Source organism: Polistes canadensis, unplaced genomic scaffold (assembly GCF_001313835.1).
Source record: "Polistes canadensis isolate GaletaPanama2010 unplaced genomic scaffold, ASM131383v1 scaffold_37, whole genome shotgun sequence".
In the NCBI taxonomy this organism is placed as follows: Eukaryota; Metazoa; Arthropoda; class Insecta; order Hymenoptera; family Vespidae; genus Polistes; species Polistes canadensis.
The window spans coordinates 557,369-580,922 of record NW_014569584.1 but is presented as its reverse complement, the minus strand read 5'-3'; the positions used below and the strand labels follow the sequence as shown (position 1 = coordinate 580,922).

Below are 23,554 nucleotides of genomic sequence, written 5' to 3'. Positions count from 1 at the left end.
GTTACGCGATTTTTTGTATTGATTTTTGTCTTTTTTTCTTTCTTTCTGCCTTTCTCTCGGTATGCGTAGGCTCAATTTTCTATAGCCAATCAAAAATCGTGCTATTGATACGTCGTTTAATTTAATTCATATAAAACAATTAGAATTACTATTCGCATTTTTTTCTCGATTCTAGATATGTTCTTTTTTTTTTTCTCTTGACAAATATATTATTATTATTTGAGAGTTCTCGTTTCGATTAATTAAAAGTAAAAATAGAAGAAGAAAATGAGAAAAATAATTCATATTTGTGTTTAAACAACATAAAATAATTAACGACCGATGAAGTTTCCTCCATTAATCGGCTAATATTATTATTTTAAACATTCTTTCGCTTCTTTTTTTTTTATTTTTATTTTTTATTTCATTATATTGCCCCTGCGCGATTTTTAATTATTTAAACAAATTTTTTCTTCTTTCCGTTATATTTTATTCTAATCAGATGTCATATCGAATTGATTGTAAAACTTAATTACTAGTAATTAATATCATGTTTTATATACATTTCAAGTATCATTCAGTCTTATAAACGGTAAATTAGATATCTATATATATATAACACACACACACACACACACATACAAATAATATATATACATTTATTGTTAGATTTTGATACAAAATGTAAAGGTCTCGAAGAATGTTTAAATGTCTTCTTTAAATAATTTCCCAAGATAATCTGTTTCTGTTTTATTTTTTCTTTTTTCTTTTTTTTTTTTGGATATATCGAAAACATAAGGAACACTTTGCGGTCGTGCTTTAAAATGAAAAAAAGAAATGAATTAAGTTAATAAAATAATAGAGTGCCATCGATGAGGGAAGAACAGCAGGAGCTGGTAGCATTAGTATTTAAGCAAGTAAAAAAGAAAGTTGTAGAAAACAAAAAACAAGATCTCGTTTTTTATTAATCAATTTTGTTTAATGCCATGCAAAAATTTGTGAACGACCGATGTGAATCGAATGACAAACAAAGATCCTCCGATTAAGCGGTTGCTTTCTTCCCTGATACACGAGAAACAGGAGGTAGCTGTTTTTAACAATAATAATAATAATAATAATATATAAATAAATAAATAAATAAATAAAAAGAATAAAAAAAAGGAAAAAATAAAATAACGATCGTTCATGCGAAATAAGATTACGAATGAATCGATTATAAATTATCGCGTTGTTCAATGGCGGTAATATAAAAAAAAACGTATACAACAAATTGTAATCACACTTTTCACCTTCTTTTTTCCAAAAGAGAGTGTTTCGCGCGCCCGATTATTAATGAAATAATAAAAATCAATAAAATTAGCGTAATATGGCGCGAGTTATGTCTAGTAAATATTGTTTATTTATATCGTATTATTTATCTATATCGTGCATCGATGACAACAACAACAACAATAATAATAATAATAATAATAATAATAATAATGATAATAATAATAATGATATTTAAAAAGAATAATAATTTAATATTAATAATAATAATAATAATAATAATAATTAAAAGATTAATATTAAAAGGAAAAAAATGGTTTAAAAAAAAATAGTAGGAGGAGCTTGTTCGCAAGGTATCGAATCAGTCTTTTTTCCAAACTGGTTAATTAACCGTATTTTGCAATGACGCAAGTATTTTATGTGCACACCGTACGCCCGGTACTGGTTTCAACCGTATTAAACCGAATCGTGTAAACATTATCATCAAAGATTAATTATGTATATATACAGGGTGATTTACGATAAAGAAAACATTTGAATATCTCTTTTGTTTACAATCGTATTAAAAAACGTCAAAGGAAAACGTAATACTATTGCCGGGAGAAAGGAGGGAGAGGGGAGGTGAATTTAATGGTTGAAACAATATTTTTCCAAGGTTATTTTTTTACGAGATTCGAAGGTCAACTTTGTTTTCTTTTTAAATAGATATTCTAGTAGAACATGAAAAAATGAATAAAAGTGGTCTGCATAATTATATTTTGATCATTTATTCTGTAGATATTAACATTACGGTTTGTCGAAATGTTTGTTCTTAAGAAAAAATTCATTCAATCATAAAATTGATTTCCTGCAATAGTGCAACTTTTTCCTTTGAAGTTTTTTTAATATCATTGTAAAAAATGATAAATATGATATTTAGGTAATCTGATTTAGTTGAATCACTTTGCATATACATATACAATATAATAAATACGTACAATAGATACAAACGGTTGATACCGATTCGGAAAAATGATTGATACGATTGAAAAAATCGAAATGTGTGAACAATCTGTAAATGAATACTTAACCAATCGGATAGGAAGATTTTCCCGCTTTAAAAATAAATCGTTAGATGACCGATCGGGGAGATCTTCCATTTTTACTTTAACAACGCGTGACTTGCATTTTCTGTTTTCATTTTTGTCGTTGTTATCGATTAATTTTGAGCTTTGAATTTTTCTCTCATCAATTTATCGAATAATTTTTTTCTGCTTTATTATAAATTTGTACATTCACAAATTATTTATAAATATTATTTGTCTTTAAAGTAATGAATACTAGTCCGCGCGTAGTATTGAAAAAAAATACGCGATTTACAGCGTACAATAATTTTGACTGTAACGCGTACGGGGTTGGTTAAGTATTAAAGATTGAAAATGAAGATGATGTTATAACAAGTAAAAATGATCGAGTATCATAATCGATCAAGAATAATCTTGCTTGTTATAATAAACGTCATGTGTTATTAATGATACGTGTGTTCCAAGTCACAATGATCGGCCTACTAATAAAAACAAAAAGAGAACTTGAAATAATCACTTATCGCTAGCTGGCTTAATTCCCGTTTTTCTTTTTTCTTTTTTTTTTCGTTAACATAGTTCAGTTTCAGAATAGCCTGACTATTCTCACCTGGATTCCCTCCTTCTCATTTATATTATTTCACCTTTTATATATATACCGCAAGATCATGAATCAAGAATAAAGACTATCAGTTGGAATTCGGAAATATCAACGATGGATAAGTATCATTATCGTCATTGTCATCATTATTTTCATCGTTAACATCATCGACGTCGTCGTCGTCGTCGTCGTCATCGTCGTCGTCATCGTCATCGTCATCATCGTCGTCATCGTCGTCGTCGTCGTCATCATCGTTGTTCATTGATGTGTAACAATATCCACGATATTCCATGGATTATGATTACATGCTGCCTGTTAACACCCTGGTTCCCCCGGATTTGTTGTTTGATTTTTTGTGCATGACTTCTCTTGGAAAGTCGATACGGTAAAATCCCAGTGCATAGGTAATTACCGTATCGGTCTTGTCAACCTGGAATGCTCTAACCAAGGAAATTTATTCCCTCGACGAGCAAAATAATCCACCACGACCACCACCGACACCTTTTTGCTAATCCCTGCCTGCTGGTGTGTGAAAAGATCAAACCGCGCTAGGTCTTCTTGGAACTTGGTTTGTCTAGCGAATCCAATCAGAGTATGAGGATTTATCACTGACATTATCTAAGGTAAGCGAATTTTAATATTTACATTTATTATATGTTTATGTATATATATACATATATATATATATATACGTTGATTTTAATTCTTCAATTTATCTCTTGAAATAATTTTTGCACATACATATATACATATTTACACGCAATAGACAGCTGGCTTGCTAGCTGAGTGCGTGTGCACGTTATAATACGCGAATTTGCGTAGGGTCCATTGATGCATAAAGAGAAAGAAAAAATGGGGAAATGGAGATAAAAAAAAAAAAAAAGAAAAAAAAAGAAGCAAAAAGATTCATTTCATTCATCAAGCTGCACTACTGCTTCTAAGCAAACACATTCCTACTTATTCTCTATCTCTCTCTTTCTCACTGGATCTCTTTCTCTCTTTCAATTAGACGATTCAAAAGAGAAAAAGAGAATTTGAGAGAGAGAGAGGAAAAAAAGGGGGTTGTACCGATGGTTTGTCAAAAAGCTTTACTTTTTCTTCGGGGGAAAAAAAGCTCATATCCTTAACCAGCAGCTTTTCCTCGTGTTTTTCTTTTTCTTTTTTTTTTTTTTCTTCTCTCTCTCTATTTTTCTTTTTCTTTTTCATTCGTTTTCAAGAGGCTTTCTCGACTAACGCGAGTGCCAATATTTTTCACGTTAAGCAACGTCGGCATGCTTTCGCATCGCGTTGCAAGAGTAACCAGCAGGAGTTTTAATCAAGGCTCGTCCTCTCTCTCTCTCTTTCTCTCTCTCTTCAAAGAAATTTTCTCTAACACGCTTTTCTGACTCTAATATCGGCAACTTTAAACCGCCAACACCACCAGCAACAAACCTTCGGTCCAGGCTTACTTTTTATCTCTTTTCCTCTCTCTCTCTCTCTCTCTCTCTCTCTCTCTTTATTTTTCTATTTCTTAATTACATATATACATATATATAGATACACACACACATACATACACACACATATCTAATTTTTGCTCGATATCTTGCACGCTCTGGCCTAAAAATATAATAAAATTAAACTAAAGCAATGCAATGCAATGCTATGCAAAACTCTAATCAGGATTGTACGAGTTTGTTTCCTCGTTAATAATAATTCTTTTATTCGTCGTATGTTTGCAGTGGCACCAACAGTGACGGTGCGGAAATAAAGCTCGAGATGCGTCGGAGAGAGATACACGAACGAGTAAAGAACAATTCACATTTAAAAAAAAAGAAAAGGAAAAATAACAAACAAAATAAAATATTAAAAAAGATACGGCGAGCGGGGGGAACATCCTCGAATAAAGCGGACGCGTGAAATCTTCGAAAGACGGCAATTCAACACACACACATCTATACACACATATTATATATACATACGTTCATCTATACAAAAATATATATGAAGATAAGGAGTATAGTCAAGAAAAACGAGGTAAGCCGTTCGAAAATGATGAGAAAATCCGAAAATGAAAGCGAACGTATAAGAAGATACGCATATACCATTGTACATCCATACATATACACTAAAAAGAGAACATATGTCCGTCAATATCGGAGAAAGGACTAGAAAGAAGAAATATAAGGATGATTGTTGTGTTGTGTGTATTACATACAGCAGAGAAAGAGAGTCACGTATAAACAGGCAATGATGAGTATACCGTCAAAGTTATGATCATCAGAAAGCAGCTAAGGACATCGAACGTGTATGTGTGTGTGTGTACGTTATTTTATTAACGTATATACGAGATCTCTTCGTTATATAGAACCGAACAAAAAGAAATTGTCTTTTCTTTAGTATCCTCTATATTCTGTTCGTTGATCCGAAAGAGCCAAGAACATCTGCACAGTGTGTGTATGTGTGTGTATGTATGTGTGTGTGTGTGAGTTAGATCGTACGACGAAAGGAAGGAAGACACGTGTCTCTTTTTATGATCGGATCCTTTACCTTGGAATCTTACATACCCACACACACATACACACATATATATATATATACATAGATCGCGTGCGTATATATATATATAAAAATGAATGCATTGACGCATTTGTTCCCGTACACGTACACGCGACACATTGACGCTTTCCATCTCTCTTTTTTCGTAATCATCATCGATAGTTCGGGATATTGTTTTTTTTTGCTTTTTTCGTCATTAATAACAAACCTATTATTTATATTATGTTACAGTAGGGGAAGTGATCGTCAATAAGTGGGCCTAAGGCTCCAATCCTAATCTGTTCTGCCGGCGATTAATCTTCTACCGTGAACACACACACACATTCAAATCGAATTAAAATTAGATAAATAATGAAAAGTAATATTGCAAAAATAGTAGAAAAGTGTCGTCCTATTGAGAACAGAGACAGACAGACAGACGAACAAACGAACGGAGAACGAACAATATATATAAAATAAAATAAAATAAAAAAAATAAAAAAAAAAAGTACACTTGCAGTAGAGAAACAAAGGAAGAAAGAAAGTAACTGACAAAAAAAAAAGAAAACGAGCCAACAAGCGACACGAACTTCCGCCTTCGCGCTAAAGCCGAAAGAAAACATAAAAGACAACCGCAGCCCGGGGCTTCTTAAAAGGCAGAGCTTTTGAGCTTGCAGAGTAGTCGCGCTTCTAACAAGAACACGGTGCTCCTAATAAAATAGTGATATATATATAATTAATAATAATAATAATAACAATAATAATAATAAATAGTAGCAATAATAATAATAATAATATTAACTATAATTATAATGATAATAATAATAATAATAATAATAATATATAATAATAGTGAAAGCATAAAAACTTTATAATACACGCGTTAGCGCGTAGGTCGAGCTTAATATTCCTGAAGAAATTAGGTTAAACTCATTTTCGGGTCGACAATTAAAATGCGAATGTAAGAAAAAGTAAATGAATAGTTAAAAAAAGAAGATTAACAATGAAAGAAAGAGAGGAAAAAAAAACAGAGTTCCTAACTTTTTTCTTTCAAATTTTGCAAATCGTTTCTGAAGACGCATCTTTTGTTCGTTGCACCTTGTTAAAAAAAAAAAGAAATAAAAATAAAAGTAAAAAAGGTAGAAAAAACAAAGATAAATGATATCGATGGGGAAGGGGGGGGGGTCAAAGCAAAGAAAATATTAGAGGGTGGCAACGGTGGGAACAAGAAGAGAAAAGTTTAGAAAAAAAAAGAGAAAGAGAGAGAGAGAGAGTAAGGTAAAATGAAGGAGAAAAAGAAAAAAAGAATACGTAGAGATGTCGTTTTGTTTGTTTTTTTTTCTTTTTTTCTTTTTTTGAAAGGCTGAAAATGAATGCACTTTTAAAACCAATTTTGCGATTAAAGCACGGCAGCGTTATTACGGGTAGCCAATTAACGTGTCTGATTAGCAAATTTCCGTGCGACGCGACGCGACAATCGATCATTTTTTGCTTTTGTTATCGAGATTGCGATAAAAAAACAAAAAAGAAAGGAATCTAGGAACTTGTTCGATCCTATTATTTCTTCAATCTTAATTTCCAGCCGAGAACGAGAAGAGAAAAATAGAAGAAAGGAAAAGTAAAAGAAAAGAAAATATTACGTCACTGTCCTTAATAATCGAACGAGAAGAGAAAAATAAAAAAAGAGAAAAAAAAGGATTCAGATAAAGTAAAATGCACGTTTTTCGATCTTGAATTCTCTTCCCCCCCCCCCCCATTTAGAATCAGAACGCGGTGATCATGCTACTCGTTTAGTCCTTATACCACCCTATACCTCAATTCTTCATTTTACAACCCTTTCTGGTTTCTTCAGAGAACTACCACCACCCGGCCCTAGTTCGACTCCCCTTAAAATCGATTCACCAAGGACGTTGTCGCATAATCGACATTCACCCCAAAGGATTTTTCATTCTTCGGGAGAAAGAATCTCCGGTTGATGTTCCGTAAAAGTAAGGGAATAAAAAGAAAGATAGATATAGAGATAGAAAGAAAGAGAGAGCATGTTTTTTTCGAGAATACGACGAGTGTGAGTGAGATAGATAGAGTATCTCCAATTCCAAGTCGATAATATCGATTCTATTACTTTTTTTTTCTTCTTCTTCGTAGTCTAACGTACTTCGTTTACACTCGTTTGTTCGTTCTGTTTACACCCCTTTTACACAAAATCTAGTTTTCTCATTATTTTTTCCTTCTCCTTCTCTTTCTCTTGCTTTCACTTTATTTCCTTTTGTATACAAAGTCTAACTCGTGTCCTGGCAACATCCTTAACGATGGTTGCTCTTTGTCAATATATATTTTCCCCCATTTTCCTGCATTATATATAAATCCTTCAAGTTACAATTTATAAGTTATGTTAGAATCACGTGATAAACGAAACGAGAAATAAAACTTTTGGAAAGGAATGACGATGATGACGATGAAGAAATACGAAGACTAAAACGAAAACGGAGATGATGATGATGAAGATGAAGATGAAGATGAAGATGAAGACGTCATTTGCCGTTACCAATCGTATTCAAATTCTTCGCCGAGGTTCTGGTTCTTGTCGTTTCGAAAAGGAATCTCCTTAAAAAAAGAACATTAATTCAACTTTGCTATTTTATTTTTTTCTTTTTTTATTTCTTTTTCTGTCTTCTCTCTATCTTTCTTTTTTCTGTTCCCCTCTTTTATTTTCCAAAGTAAAAAGAAAATGACAGGACTTATACGTCTTTTTATCAACTTTTTTTTATTTTTCTTTCGTTTTTCGATGAAAGATAAATAAATAGAGAAAGAAGAAAAGAAAAAGAAAGAGAGAGAGAGAGTGAGAGTTTATTGTACAATTACTGCTCTTCTCTTTTTGATTAATATAAAAATTATATTATAAATACATATTAATTGTATCTTTTTCTTCTTAAATTTTCATTTTAATCGGGAGAAAGTGTTGTGTCGTTCTCTCTCGATAATTAATTACTTTTCACTTTTTTTTTTTTGTTTTTGTTTATTTCTGTCTTCTCCTTTATTTCATCCTCTTCGTTAACAATAACGAGGAATGTTACGTGAAGACTATTCCATAGGGAAGAAATTCCGTTGGCTAAACTCGATAGAAAATCGATGTAAATACATGGTGTATGTTTCGGGTATATCTAATGAGGGAATCAAACGAAGCTAATTATTATTATTATTATTATTATTATGACAATTAATACTACTATTATTATTATTATGATTATTATTATTATATATTATATCTTATATATTATTATTATTATATATATTGCGAAGAAAGGAGTCGTCTGACGAGTATAAAAATGAGGGTCTATTTTTTGGTCACTCGAAATGCATCTTAATCGATGCAACATTACCATATTCTGGTGAGATCATAGTTTATATTATTATTATTATTATTATTATATATATTGATAATATAAATTAATGATAATAATGTTAATTACAATGATAAGGTTTTCGATGGGTAATTGGAAACAAGAAAAAATATATAAAAAGAAAAGTTCTCCAACGAGAAGGATTCGAATCGCCGAGAGACACACGTTTTTCTCTTCTAATTTGTTATCACAATATAATTTATTTCTATTCTATATGTGTATATACACATATATAGTCTCTCTTTTTTTTTTCATGTTCTACTACTCATCCTATCGATCAATCAATGCAGTCTTGGTCTTACGTTTTACAGAATATGGAAGATATTCCGTAAATTTATACCACGATTTTTTATTTTCTTTTTTTTTTTTTTCCTTTTTATATCTTCATTTCGTTTCGTCATAATGCAATAGAAAAAAGTAACGAGAGAAATCGGTGCTGCTGCGGGTAGTATATGAACGATAAAACAAATTTTCCTTTTCGAATCTTTGACGTTTATTCTTTCATCTGAGAGAGAGAGAGAGAGAGAGAGAGAGAGAGAGAGAGTGAAAATAATTCGAATTTTCTTCGAACAAAGTAAAAAAAGGAATAGAAAATAATAAATAAGAACAAGAATGTATAAAAATATTGAATACTCTCTGATTTTTTTTTGTTTTCTTGATTTATCTCTCATTTTATTTCTATATCTCTATGTATATTTGTTTGTCAGTATTTTCTTTGAATTCTCTCGACAATCTTTTTACGGTTACGGTTTATCACCTTTTTTCTTTTTTTTTTTTTTTTTAATCTCTTTCATTTAATTAATTGATTAGAGTTCGACGAGATAACGTAGAATTTATGAAATTAATATCGGCTTAGAAAAGAAGATATCTTATGTTAGTTGAGTCATGGGTTGGTTGGTCACGTGCTAGGTTTCTCTTTCCTTCTCTCTCTCTCTCGCAATATAAAATTTTATTGCAAAAAAGAAAAAGTTAAGATTCGATAAGAGAGGAAAAAACTAAAGAAATAAAAAGTGAGGAAGGATGAAAGGGAGAAAGAAGGAATGAAAAAGAAAGAGAGAGAGAGAGAGAGAGAGAGATAAGTTAAGGACGAAGGGAAGAGCCGGACTCTAGGCTCCTTCGTCCTATTTATTATCGCATATTATCGCGTTTATTTTAATTATATTGTATATCAATTTCGCGTTCGATCGTTTCCCCTTATATTTTTCACCTGTTCATTATGATTCGAGAGATCACGATGGATCCGTCGCTCTCCATAGTTATTGTAATTATAAAAATGAAAGGAGAAAAAAAGTAAGACAAAAGAAAAAAAGAAAAAAAAAAGTTATAAACAGAAAAGAAAAGAAAAGAAAAAAAAGCTCACATTTGTATTATATACAATACTGTTATGTCGTGGAGTGTAATTATTCGTACTTAAATTAATATATTTCAATGAAGTTACATTATTACGTGTGCGCGTGTGTGCGTATACATTTATAAATATATATATATATATATAATAGAAAGACAAACAAACAAAAAAATTAATAAAAAGAAGAAGAAAGAGAGAAAAATAAAAAGATATGTATTTAATTATATTTATTATTAATATTATAACATGTATATATAGGCACGCTCGCACGTTCAATAATTTATTCTCCAATCGTTCTCGCTCGATACGTTTACGTTGGAGTATATACATACATACATACATACATACGTATATACATACGTACATACATACATACATACATACATACATACATATTGTTAAGAACGAATTTAATTATTTTCTTCTAAAACACCGAGAAACCTTCCTTTTATTTATTATGTACGAGTGATGAGAGCCACGTACGAATAATAAAAAGGTTTGGGAACAAACGTTCTCTTATTTTCTTTTCCGTAAAAGTCAATTTCCCATTTTTCCCTTTACCTTCAATTCGAGGACATTTTTTTGGTATACATTTGTAGGTAAGATGTATGTACTTACGTACATACATACATACATACATAGCTATTCAAGGGAAACTTATGAACGGTGCCAAATCAACAAGTTGTTTTATACTATCAGAGCTTGGATGAGGTTTATTTAGCCGAATTTCTCAAACTCAATCGAAACGAGTAGGTACATACATACATACCCCTACACACACACATATATATATATATATATATAGGTAAGTAAGTATATACGTATATGAAAAGATGCTAGAAAAGCGTTGAAATCTAAACTCGAGGGAAACGAAGTTTCTTAGAATATTTTCGAGCCGTGAAATCAATGTTCCAGTTTGATCTCGATCGGACTATGGGAACTAAGGGACGAGCCAGATGCCGGAAGTCGAACGTGCTTCGAAGAACTTTGGATACGAGCAAAGTCTGACGGTATAATTTATTAGTACTATCATCAAGAAAGAGAAAGAGAGAGAGGGAGAAGGAACAAGCATAAAAGTTAGGACTACCTTGATAGTTCGTAATTACCCGAGATGATTAAAACTTTTTGATACATCGAGATTCGCTTGGTCTATTCGTTCTATTCGCTTTTTCAGTGCTTTGACAATGTTCTTTTTTCTTCTTCCTTTTTTCCTTCCGTTTTTTTTTTCATCTTGCATTTTTTAAGGAAGAATTATTGTCACCGAGTGTGCCGTTTGAAAATAAGGATAAAAATAACGAAAAGAAATTTTGAAGTAGAATAGCTAAGATAGTTATCGAAGAAAGCTTTTTGATACGAATTACTTGCACCTCATTGGTACATTATCGCGCGTACCTTTGATATCTCGAACGATTTATCAGGATCTTTTACAAAGAACATGCAAATCCGTGAACGCCTAAAAAGAGATCTAAGAGATCATTTGAGAAGACTTTTCGTTGTATTAGTTGTCTTCATCTTCATCGTTGTCGTTGTCGTCGTTGTCGTCATGGTAGTTGTGGTGGTCGTTATTGTCGTTAAACGATACTCTCTCAAACGATTCAACGTCTTCGACAGGCGCTCGTTTTGTCGTTGAAGAAGTTCGATTTTTTGACGATTTGTGATAAGTTGTCGCGTCATATCTAATTCTGGATCATCTCCTGGCATTAATATCGTTTCCTTATATAATCCTTCTTCATTTCTCTCCGTATCGTACTCTTTTAAGATTTCACGATTTTTCATTTCTTCCAACTTTCTGTCCAATTCTTTTACTTTAACACGGTATTCCATTTTTATCTAAAATAAAAGGTACGTTCGTCGGTAAACGTATTTAAGAAATTTCATTTATATATATATAATAATAAATATATTTTCGACTAATAATTTATATATATATAATAATAAATATATTTTCGACTTGAAAAATTCTTTTACTTTTATTATTTTACACAGAGAAACGTATATATATAATATATTTCTCTTTATATATTTCTATGTACTGTACTTGTTATATACATATATGAGTACACGTAACACACATATATAGTATATATATGTTCAATCGATATTACGAATTTCGACCACGTTCTCATGTCAAAATGTCACGAGCAATAGAGATGATCTCCCGTCAGGGAGCACTGTTCTCATAGGAACCTTGTTCAACCCTTTTCCTCTTTCCCCTCTTCAACACTCATCTCTTTCTACCATACCATACAATTGACTTACCGAATCATTTTCTCTCTCCAATTCGGTCAGCAAGATCCTAAGAGCTCTTTCTGTCTCGAGACACGCATCGCGATTACCGACCATCTTCTTTTCTTCGACTAGTTTTCTCACGGTGTTTTCTAGTTCCAATTTATTCTCAGCCAGGCTCACGGTCTGACTTTGCAAAATGTCCCATGACTCTGCTGCGATAAGAAAAACCCACCCCCCACCCCCCGAGTGATGAGATATAGATGTAAGAAAGAAAGAAAGAAAAAAAAAAGAAAAATAAGAGAATTTGCTTATTGAAGGAAAGGGAAGCGATCGTCTTATTCAAGAAGAGAAATTTCATCGAACAGCTTCTCTCTTTTTCACTTTTTCACTTTTTCACTCTTTTTCCTTCTTTTATATTTTCCTTTTTCTTTTCTTTCTTTCTCTCTTTATCGATTTTTCTTTCCTTGTCTCGCTTGTCTCAACTCCTCATTCGTAAGATTTCAATTTATCTTCCGAAACGCGTTCGCTCTTACAATCAACCGTATTGCCTTTTTCATCAAGAAAGTGAAACACGTCAACGATCATATTTTCAGTAATTACGTCGATATTACCGATCTGTCGATTTCATTTAATTTGGATTTTTCCGATGCTTCACATGTTATTTAACATTATTTCTATTACTTTATACTTATTTCAATCAAATGCTATCTCTTGACACCTTTGAGTGTCATATTTTGATAATTATTATTAAAAACTAATATCATTATAGGAATTGTCAGAAATTTATTGATGAAAAATGATAATCATTTTTTAAACAAAAATTTCAAATGATTAAAGCTTTTGATAGACTTTCGATAGTAACAGTGTCAACACGTAAATTATCGCAATGATTCGTAAACGTTGGTTTAAGCTTTCAACGAAATTGAGTAACTCGAATTATTTCGAGTAAGGCCTGAAAACGACAAACCACTTTCAGACTACTCGAATTGCTCTCGAGTATTCGAATATTTTGAGTGGTTCCTATTCTCGAATGTTTAACCATCCTCGTGATAAAATTGTTCTCAAATGAAACGCGAATAGATCAACAACGATTATGATAATATTATAACAATTCAGACGGAGTTTATTTGATTACCTGTACGTTCCATTTTCATACGATTATTTTCCACTTCGAGGATTAATCTTTTTTTCATCTCTTCCGTTTGAATATTTTTTTCTTTCAACAGATCGAAATCACGTGTAACTATGTAACATAACATATAAATAATGATATAATATCAAATCATTTGATAATTGTTTGTATGTTGCAAGTATATTGTTGTATTTGTGAAAAAGTTTGACCGTTGGACTGACCGGACCATCAACTCAAACCCAGATTTTCCGTTTTCCGAGCGATTACTCTAACCATTGAGTTACCCAGGGCCATTCGATCAAATTCCACACGAATGCATATTTTATTTAGCATAGAAGTACTCGATTTCACAATATATATATATCGATAACAATTGTTTTCTGTGGGTTCTTCGTACAAACATTGCGATTGTATTTTACTCCCAAAAATAAACAAAAAATGTTATACAAACATAGGTCATTTAAAACTTTATTCAAACTTTGTTCACAATGTTGGTTACCTAAAACGAATACAAGTTTGACACCACTGTAAGTAATATGCTGTTTCTGACATGACGAATTTCATGTCGATTTCAATTAATTTCTCCAATTGTATTCCTAATTCGTACCATCATAACATCAAGCGTATAATTTGTTGTTTTATTGTTAGTTTTATCAACAAATGAAAATGTAGTGGGGCTGAAATTAAATGATCTAAATGATCGAGCTACTGTTTAGTTTTGTTCAATCCTTCTTTGAGGGTAATCTTCACTTAACCAATTTTTCACAAATTTTGCGTATGTTGGATTACCATTTAACTACAATTATTTGTTTTGACAAAATACTGGTGGTACTTTTAGTTGTAATGGTTGATAATCATGCAATAGAAATCTTAAAAATGATTTTTATTTGTACAGAAAATTGAAACAAGAAGTTTATGCAATTGAGATAGTTACACTTGATGTTATGGGTAGGAACAAATTAGAAATGTAGTTGCAGAAATGAATAAACAACATACTACAACGGTGTCATACTTATAGTCGCGTAAATGGGTTACGTTTTGAACCCCACATTTCCAATTTTTGGTATAACTTTTGAATAAAGCTTTTTATATAACATTATTTTGTTTATTTTCGAGAGTAAAATAAGTTTTGTTCGAAAAATTCTCAAACACCTTGTATATATTTATAACAATTATTTGACAATTCAAACATAGAAAAAATGTGATAATCGTTTGTAATGTATTTAAATATATTGATAAATATCTCTATACCGATATAGTGCAAAAGTTCCGTTAAAGTTCAGTTAAATTATTTTTCTAACACGACGAGTGGTGCACGTGCGAAGACGAAATATAAGTAGGAAGAATGTTTTATTCATCGCGAGGGAACGAGTTTTCTTTTCGCTTACAAGACCCCGGGCAGAGACGCGCGTAGCAAGTAATAAAATTTTCTTGCTTTCCCTTCGCTACTTCTACTTTTACTTCGTCCTTCTATTTTTCTTCTTCTTTTTCTTCTTGTTTTTTTTTTTTTGTTTTATTCTACTTCGACAAGTTTCCAAAAAATAAGGTCTGTTGAGACTGAAGGCGATCAACGATCACGGTCACACGCTTGTTCGACGATGATCGATCGATCGAGTAGTTCGACTACTCAATAATTCGATAACCCTGTTCTCTAGTTCTGCTTTTCCTACTTTCTCCCAGGCTATTTATATATATATTATCCAGGGAAAAAGTTTGTAGAGAATGAATAACCTGACTACTGTGAAAGAAGAAGAAAAAGAAGAACGAAGAGAAGGAAGAAACGATGTAGTAAGTAACTAGGTAAATAGAATAGAACCGTACTATTTTGGATCTTCCCTTCGAGTTGAAAATGTTCAGCTCGCAAAAGATCCAAGTCTGTTCGTTTACGCGACAATTCGGTTTCAAGGAAGTTCACTTTCTTTTTCTCCTCCTCGTAATTCCTCTTTATCGTTTCCCTTTTCATATAATTCTCCTGCATCATCTCGAAAGTCGTCTTAATGTCCATCTCAATGGCTGCCGCGAGTTTCCTCATCACGGCCCATTGAGTCTTCTCGTAAATATCTCCTTTTAAGAGGTCTCTGTATGAAAAGGATCGTCAACGACGCATCCGTTCGAACTCTACTTGCCGGAAATAATACCTTTCTTTAGCCACGGCAGAAATTAATTTATTCTCATGGAAGGCTCTATTGATCGAATTTATCATTCGTAAAATAATCTCACTCGCAATACTACAATTTTCGCAATAGTTAAGCTCGCAACTTGCTTGAACTCCTTTAGAAACGAAATTCTTTTCGTGCCAATCTTCGATCTCTGTTCTATTTTTTGGATCCTACAATCATTTTGTATCGAATAATATTTAGGCGTAATTTTATTTTCGAATTAATCAATTAACGTCCGATTTTTTTATACCGAGTGTCTTTTTAAAAGATATTCTGATATAATCTTCAAACGATTCCATAGAAGATGCACGATGTGTGCGAGTGACACGTAATTCGGTCTTTTCACGTTCGTCGATTCTTTCGAGATATCTTCTTCTTCTTCTTTTTTTTCTTCTTTTTTTTCTTCTTCTTCTATGAGAGGATACTCGTCTATGAAATCCAAGATAAGACGTAGAACGAAGTGGATCCTGTTGTGAAATAAAAGAAAACGTCAAACGTGTATGTTTTCTATATCGATTTTCTGGAACTCTAAATAACAAGATGTTTTTTTTTTTTATATTTTTCATTATAAACATGACAAAATTTTCCTATAAGTCAATATATTGAAATACTTTTTATTTAAATACTACAATTTAATACTGTTCGACCGTTTGGTCCTTGGTAAAGTTATTTCGCCAATAACAAACTGTCTGAACCCCAACTTTTTAATATATACGCTTTGGTATAGTCTAGTATACGATAAGTAGAATAAAGTAGTACAGTTTGGGTCACACATATGTATACGCGCGTGTATAGATACACACATAAACATATCACAGAATATATATCGAGTATCGGTTATCGAATATCGGCAAGCGTTCGTTCTATTCTGTTGCAGTTAGCGAACAAGGAAGAAAGCTTTTTATAAGAAAATATTGCAAGCACGTTTTTCCGTAATTATTTACAAATAATTATCTGGATAATGAATGAAATGAAGGATTGAAATTAATCGTTTGAACAAAAAATTTATGCTTGCTGTAAAAAAAAAATTCATTTTAAAGATCTTTAAAGATAGTATTACTTTTTTGCCTGAAACCTTGTGTTGAAAAATATTTTGTTTTTGAGATAATTTTTATCGTACCTGTATTTTTGAAACATCCTATATAAACTATCGTTCAAAGGTATTTGGCTATACTTGTACTTATAATGATAATTTTCAAAAACAAATTAAAACCTTGATACGGTTGTATATTGGAAAAATTACTAATCAAAGTAATTACCACAGACATTTGCTATATTTATATTAATTGTAATTTTAATAAAAATTAAAATATATTAATAAATTTCAATATGTTTAAAGGATTTCGAGATCAACTAACTAATCGATTAATTAAACTTAACGCCATACATTATCCGGATTAATATGTATTGATACTTTCCCAGCAATTTATGTGTTGGTCCTTACTTTACTCAATATCATTCACAACAACATCAGATTAAATTTCTAATTGATCAATTATTTGGAAATAATTGATTCAAACTTTGTGTTCATTCACGTGCTAAATATATGTTTAAATGAAATAAATAAATAAATAAATGTTGATAATAAAATTATTAATTGTATAACAAAATAAAACAATTATTCTTATGACAGCTACACACACCTGTTTTATATTTGATAATTATAATCATCATCGTTTCATTTTAGGAACACCCTTAATAAAGATCGGAACAAATAACTGGTTACAAAATATTTGAAAACTTTATAAATTTGTTTTAAATAATAAATGTGTGTGAGCATATACATATATATATAAAAGAAAAATTTCAAATCATCATACACAAATTAATATTAAAATTCCATTAATTAATATAAATCAATGATTTTTCTTTAATAAAAAATAATTTTATTCATTCAAAGTCTTGTGAAATATTACTTTTTCCATGATGGTTAAATACTTTAGAACGTTAGTTTGTATATATATATATTTTATAAATAATATGCGTTCATACGTGTATAATACAGGCGTCGTAAAAGTGTCAAAGGAAAAACTATCTAACGGGGTTCGAAGCGTATCTGTTTTTGACATAAACTCGTGAAAATGGAAGAAGAAGCGTCAGATGATGATAGCCGAAAGAAGAAGAAGAAGAAGAAGGGTAATAGAATTTGTGAAAGCTCAAAAAATAAAAGCGACCTGTCGTAAGCCAGTTCCAAGAGAAGAATGTACAATTCCCTAGCGGTGCCATCGTGTTTTTCTAAAATTTCCATAAGATGTACATTTTTTGCGAGTTTCGTTGGAAATTTCCATGAAGGATGTTCGATGGAATCTGTTAGACAACTCGAACGTATCTCCTCACTGACGCGGTTTACCTCTCTAACGTCACTGATAATCGACATCACTAGCGACCTATTTAACTTTGGCATTGTGATTAGCAACTGTGTTTCCTAACTGTCAAACTTCTATCAGTTTCGAGAAAATCGAGAATATTCATAACGTTACTTACTTCGAACTATATACTTATTATATATATACTTTTTCTTTTTTTTTTCTTCCTTCTTTTTCTATTTCATTCTCTTCCTTCACCCCTTCCTCTCCTCGTCACTAACACGGTATTCCATTTTTTTCATCGGTAAACGTATTTAAGAAATTTCACATTTATATATATATATATAATAATAATATTATATATATATAATAATAAGTATATTTTCGACTTTAAAAATTCTTTTACTTTTATTATTTTACACAGAGAAACGTATATATATAATATATTTCTATGTGTAGTACTTATTATATATATACTTTTTTCTTTTCTTTTTTCTTCCTTCTTTTTCTATTTCATCCACTTCCTTCAGCCCTTCCTCTCCTCGTCATCCTTTTCCTTCCTCCTCGATGTTGTTCTTTAAATCGATCGATTCGATGAAAATCAGCGATTTTCAGACAAAGCGTCGTGCCAACTACCGATCGTTACTCGATTTGCATAATGCGAATTGTCCAGGTATTCGTATATCAGGGAATATCGTTTCCGAATTCTACGAAAACTATGGGAACGTTTGTTTAATCGACTCTAGCTAGGGAGATTCAATTTCGAATATCTACTACAAGTGTCGTGATTGATGTTTAGTTTCTAATTGATGTTTTCATTTGATTATATCGTTTAATTGCTTATGGTATTCACATGAACGTGTTTCTCTGTTAGGATGACTCCTATTGCTTTCTAATTAAGAGAGAAACTAGTTTGAATAGTTTAAATAGTTTTAGTATTAAATACGTTGTTAATGATGTATATGGTTGAGATAAGTAATTTGATAACTATTTATAACACGTATATAGTTCTCTTCGGAAATATAATATAATTATTAATATATATTGTAATATTAATATACACATTGTGTGTATTATTATAGATTATTAAAATAAAAGTTTAGATAAAAAGTAAATTAAAGGTACGTAACAAGTAGATGTAAAAGTAAAGTTTCCTTAAACAAAACTTTGAAAGTTGCTGGAAGATATAATGTGAATAATAAAACATTCTAATATTGGTACATATTGTAAATCTTGAAAAAATGACAATGAGATCTAATAATATGTATAGAGTCACGAAAAATAGTTTAGTAAGCAGTAATTTGACAAAATTACAAATTAATAGACACATCTTATTATCAAACTGTAAATGATGAAAATTTTCGAAATTTATTATCGATTAGCAATTTCTTTTTCAAAATCCGTATAAATTAAAATGTAATAAATAACACCACTTTTATATTAGTTACAATTATAATTATAATATTTATTTTGTATTAATCTCTTACCTATAGAGTATAGTATTATGTAAAAAGATTGATCGGTAATAGGAATTAAGTTGCATATGAGAAAGGTGTATAAATCATTGAAATTTGTATCCCAGACAGTCAGTTCCTGTTATAAGCAGAAAATCTTGAAATCCAAAGCTTGAATTTCGGACGAGCTTTAAATCGTTTCATCTTCAATTGCTACCTTTCAAGGGGGTACGACAGTTCGTAATAGCGCTAAACAGCTATGGCAACTTTCGAGACTGTCCTCATCGTTTATCGACTGTGCGATAACCCAAATTACTTGCTGCTTCTGGAATATAACTTTGTACCGGAAGAAGCAAGTCTCCTTGCCGAGTAGAAAAGCCATCTTCAACTAAAACTTGAGAACGAATTATGTGAAGAGTGTTTCTATCTTATTCCATGAAATCTATTTATATATACATATTCATGTAGGTAGTTTCCGTGTAGATCATTTTCTTTATGAAATAGTTTCAATTATATTAGTTTGATACACTTTGTTTGTACATTTAAGCACAAATTTTATTTTAACATTTATTAATATATATATATATATATATATATTTTATTAAGGAATATTTTTTTAAATGATAAAAAAATTATTCTGACGAAGCCAACAAATAACTATATATGTATATATGTTTTCCGCGATACTACAAATTAATAATGGCTTTTAATCGAACGAGAATTTCTACGTCATCATTTTAAACTACATTAAGGGAAATTTTATTTTCATAAAAGGTATTGCGAAAAAATGGTTCGTTCGTTCGTTTTTTTTTCAAACGCGACTATGTAACGTTTGATAATAATATTGCGACTAAATTAAAAGAGAAAATTATTAATTGTTTAAAACATTTTATAAATGAAACGAATTTACAAATATATGTCTAACCAGTTGGAAAAATGTTTCGGGGGGAAAAAATGCGTTTAAAGTTTTACAGTCATTTGCAAACGACCGTAGATAATTCGATAACAGCTTTTAAAAGTACGCGAATAGTTTGAGTTTCAATATAATAATTATGGAACATATTTTCGAAATATTATTTTACATTGAAAGAATGTAAAAAACGAAATATGTCAAAATTTATTGAAACTGTCGTACAATTAATTTTATCCATTTTAAACGTATGTGATCTGTTTTGAAGAGGATACGAGGGAATAATTAATCAAAATTTTTGTCATCATTTTCATTTGTTACGAAACAATAGCTTACAGACGATGTCTATCGGTGAAGATTGCATTCTTTTATAATTCTTACTTTAATTTATTTATTTACAGAAATATATATTATATATATGTATAGTAATCGGCGTAGTTCGTAATTCCCGTTTCGTAAATTTTTGGTCTCGCAACTTTATCGTCTTTGATTAAGGACGAGTAAAGTTTACAATAACGAGTAATATAACTGTGAAAATGAACCGCAATTTGATATCGGTTTCACAATTACACACATCCATCAAAAGAGTAACGTTACCCTAGGCCACTATTCGTATCGTTTAGTATAAAGTATGTAAAATACATTATGTTCAAATGCGTTTTCCGATCGTACTGTAAACTTTCATAGAACGGTATTTACGTATGTATGTGTACGTACGTATGTGTATTATAGTACCTAGAACATTTGGACTCTTGACGGTAAATTAAATGAATTTTAAGAAAGTTTTGGGTAAACGTATTTCACTTCACTCGTAAAATCGTTCGCTTAATGTTAATCGAGTCTCATTGATGGAGCACACGCTACCGATAAGCGTACAAACTTTCGTCGTAACTGAGAAGCATTCGAGAGTAATGCAAGTACGTATGTATATACGTATTATTCTATGCCATATATACAGTACATATATGTATTAGTACGTAGAATGGAATGAATAACAAATTTTCAAAGGATATAAAAATGACCGTGCAATTTGAATAGTGGAAATATCATTGTTAATGTAACATTGTTTAATTGTTAGCCAGTAATTTCATAAATCTTACACATACATATATACACATAAAACCGTACGCGTAAATACGTTCATTGTATACGCAAGATGAGCGATGATATTTCACGCATAAAAACAATTTACACATATATTCATAAAAATGGCCATTAAGATAATTTTCAACATAGCATGTTTAATATTCTACGCAAAAATGTTGTGTCGGTGTAAAATAATATATTCCGTAAGGGGGGAAAAAAATAAAATTAGTGATAGCAAAAATCAGAGGTGGTTCCCCCTCCGACAGTGTGGTGTTCTGTGAAAAATAAATAAAGTGAATCAGAGAGAGAGAGAAAGAGAGAGAAATGATTAAAAAAAAAAGAGACCGAACGCATGTGTTTTTAAAAATCTCTTGACAGGTGTACACGTCGAATAAATATTCTATATTCCGCTTTTTACCTTTGGTAAATTGTATATTGCGACATTAAATAGTTTACAAAATATTTTCTGTCAGGAAACGCGCGTATTTGTTATATTTCACGATATTCTGCATTTTTTGTTTAGAATCCTCGAAAAAGAACGAAAAACCCGTTTGCAAATGAGCACACACTCGTATAAACAACAAGATAATGATTTTCGTTCTCATGATACGATTACGACTCGCTAAGTTTCTGTATGAGTCTAATTCCCCGTACGAAGTACAATGAGAGTAATCTTTATTATTTTTTCTTTTCAAATAATCCGTTTCACAAAATGGCGTAAAATAATAGAAGTTATGAAAAGAAAAGTTAATTACGAGGCATATAGGTAAATGACACATCGAAATAAAGAACGTGTTAATGAACTTTTGTCAAAGTAGTCAAGCAAGTATTTTCATTCTTGTTGTGTGTTTTTTTTCATTGTTCTTTCTGCCGTACGTGAACTTTCATTCCCAACGTAACAATCGCGAAAACCACGACAAAGGGTTAACTTTTTTAGGATTCTTTTTTTAGCTAACATGTCTGAATAATTTCGCTTCGCTAAGAGAAATAACAAGGATTCCTGAATTCGGACTAGATTTGACCTGTATTCCTATAAATTTGCAATGTTAACTTATTTTCCTTTATTTCTTTTCCCTTTTTTTTTTTTTTTTTTTTTACGTTAGATAATAATCGAAATATTCGCGGTGACAAATAAATGTGGTTGTTTTTTTTTTTGTCTAAATTCTCGACTCTGACAGCCTGGCAAATAGATCATCGAAAGCTTTTCTTACTCTTTCTTTCTAATTATTGTACACTTAACTCGTTATTTATAACTAATCTCGCGGATTAAAGGATTAATCATTTAAAACTCGTTTAATGTTGGTCGACAATTTTTACATAATTATTCATGCAAATAACCGCGTACACATTTAACGTTTATGATAGTGTTATAATTCCTTACGATGAGATCGTGTGATAATGAATTAGAGAGAGAGAGAGGAAATAAAAAGAGAAAGAAAATAACCAAAAAAAAAAAAAAAAAACAAAAAAAAAAAAAAAAACAGAAGAAGAAGAAGAAGAAGAAGAAATCGCGAGTAAAAAATTTGTGAGAAATTTTGTCCACTTATTTCTTCTATTAAGCCAAGAAAAATATTTTTTATTTTTACTTTCTTGCAATTTCCCGTGCGCCGTTTCCTGCTTTTTCTATAAATTATTCGGCAATGATATCGCACGGAATCTAACGTTCGATCAAAGAAACCCCAAACTCCTTCATTCCTTTTCCCTCACTCTTACTTCCGTTGGATTCGTGCCTCGGAATTTCAGTTTCCAGGGATAAGATAAGACAGCAGCATGGTGGCAGATTCTGCGCATTATCGGCTTTTCGTATCTCACATCTAATGCATTTTGAATTTTTAAGCATAAACATTGCCCATTGGGATTACGAATATCGTTCCTACATAATCGAATCCCGTATGAGATAAAGCTTCGATTCTTATTCCCCGAGATCTGGTTTTTTCATTTTGATCTTTCTCCGATTTCTTTTTTATTTACTTTTCTAATTCGTAGCGAGTAGTCTCGTTGCTATTAAAAAAGTAAACGAACGTTCGAGTTACGTCATTTCATACATTCCTATTTAAAGGGATCATTCAAGTCAACAATTTTGAAAAAATTTGATAATTTGT

At 31.0% G+C, this 23,554-nt stretch overlaps 2 protein-coding genes across 2 annotated transcripts in view; one reads left to right on the top strand and one right to left on the bottom strand.

The window, feature by feature from the left end:
- Nucleotides 1–6,056, top strand: part of LOC106784536 (calcium-transporting ATPase sarcoplasmic/endoplasmic reticulum type) — a 32,863-nt gene extending 26,807 nt beyond the window's left edge. The window contains exon 14 of the mRNA XM_014744208.1: nt 4,632–6,056. Within this exon, the coding sequence (XP_014599694.1) occupies nt 4,632–4,660 (29 nt within the window). The 3' untranslated portion in view covers nt 4,661–6,056. The remainder of the gene's footprint in view (nt 1–4,631) is intronic.
- Nucleotides 6,057–10,660: 4,604 nt separating this feature from the next.
- On the bottom strand, nt 10,661–13,283 carry LOC106784539 (UPF0746 protein DDB_G0281301-like). Its single transcript, XM_014744212.1, has 2 exons — nt 12,436–13,283; nt 10,661–12,006 (listed from the first exon to the last, which is right to left on the bottom strand). The coding sequence occupies exons 1-2, from the start codon at nt 12,517–12,519 to the stop codon at nt 11,650–11,652; spliced, it is 441 nt and encodes a 146-aa protein (XP_014599698.1). The 5' UTR covers nt 12,520–13,283; the 3' UTR covers nt 10,661–11,649.
- Nucleotides 13,284–23,554: the final 10,271 nt, after the last annotated feature.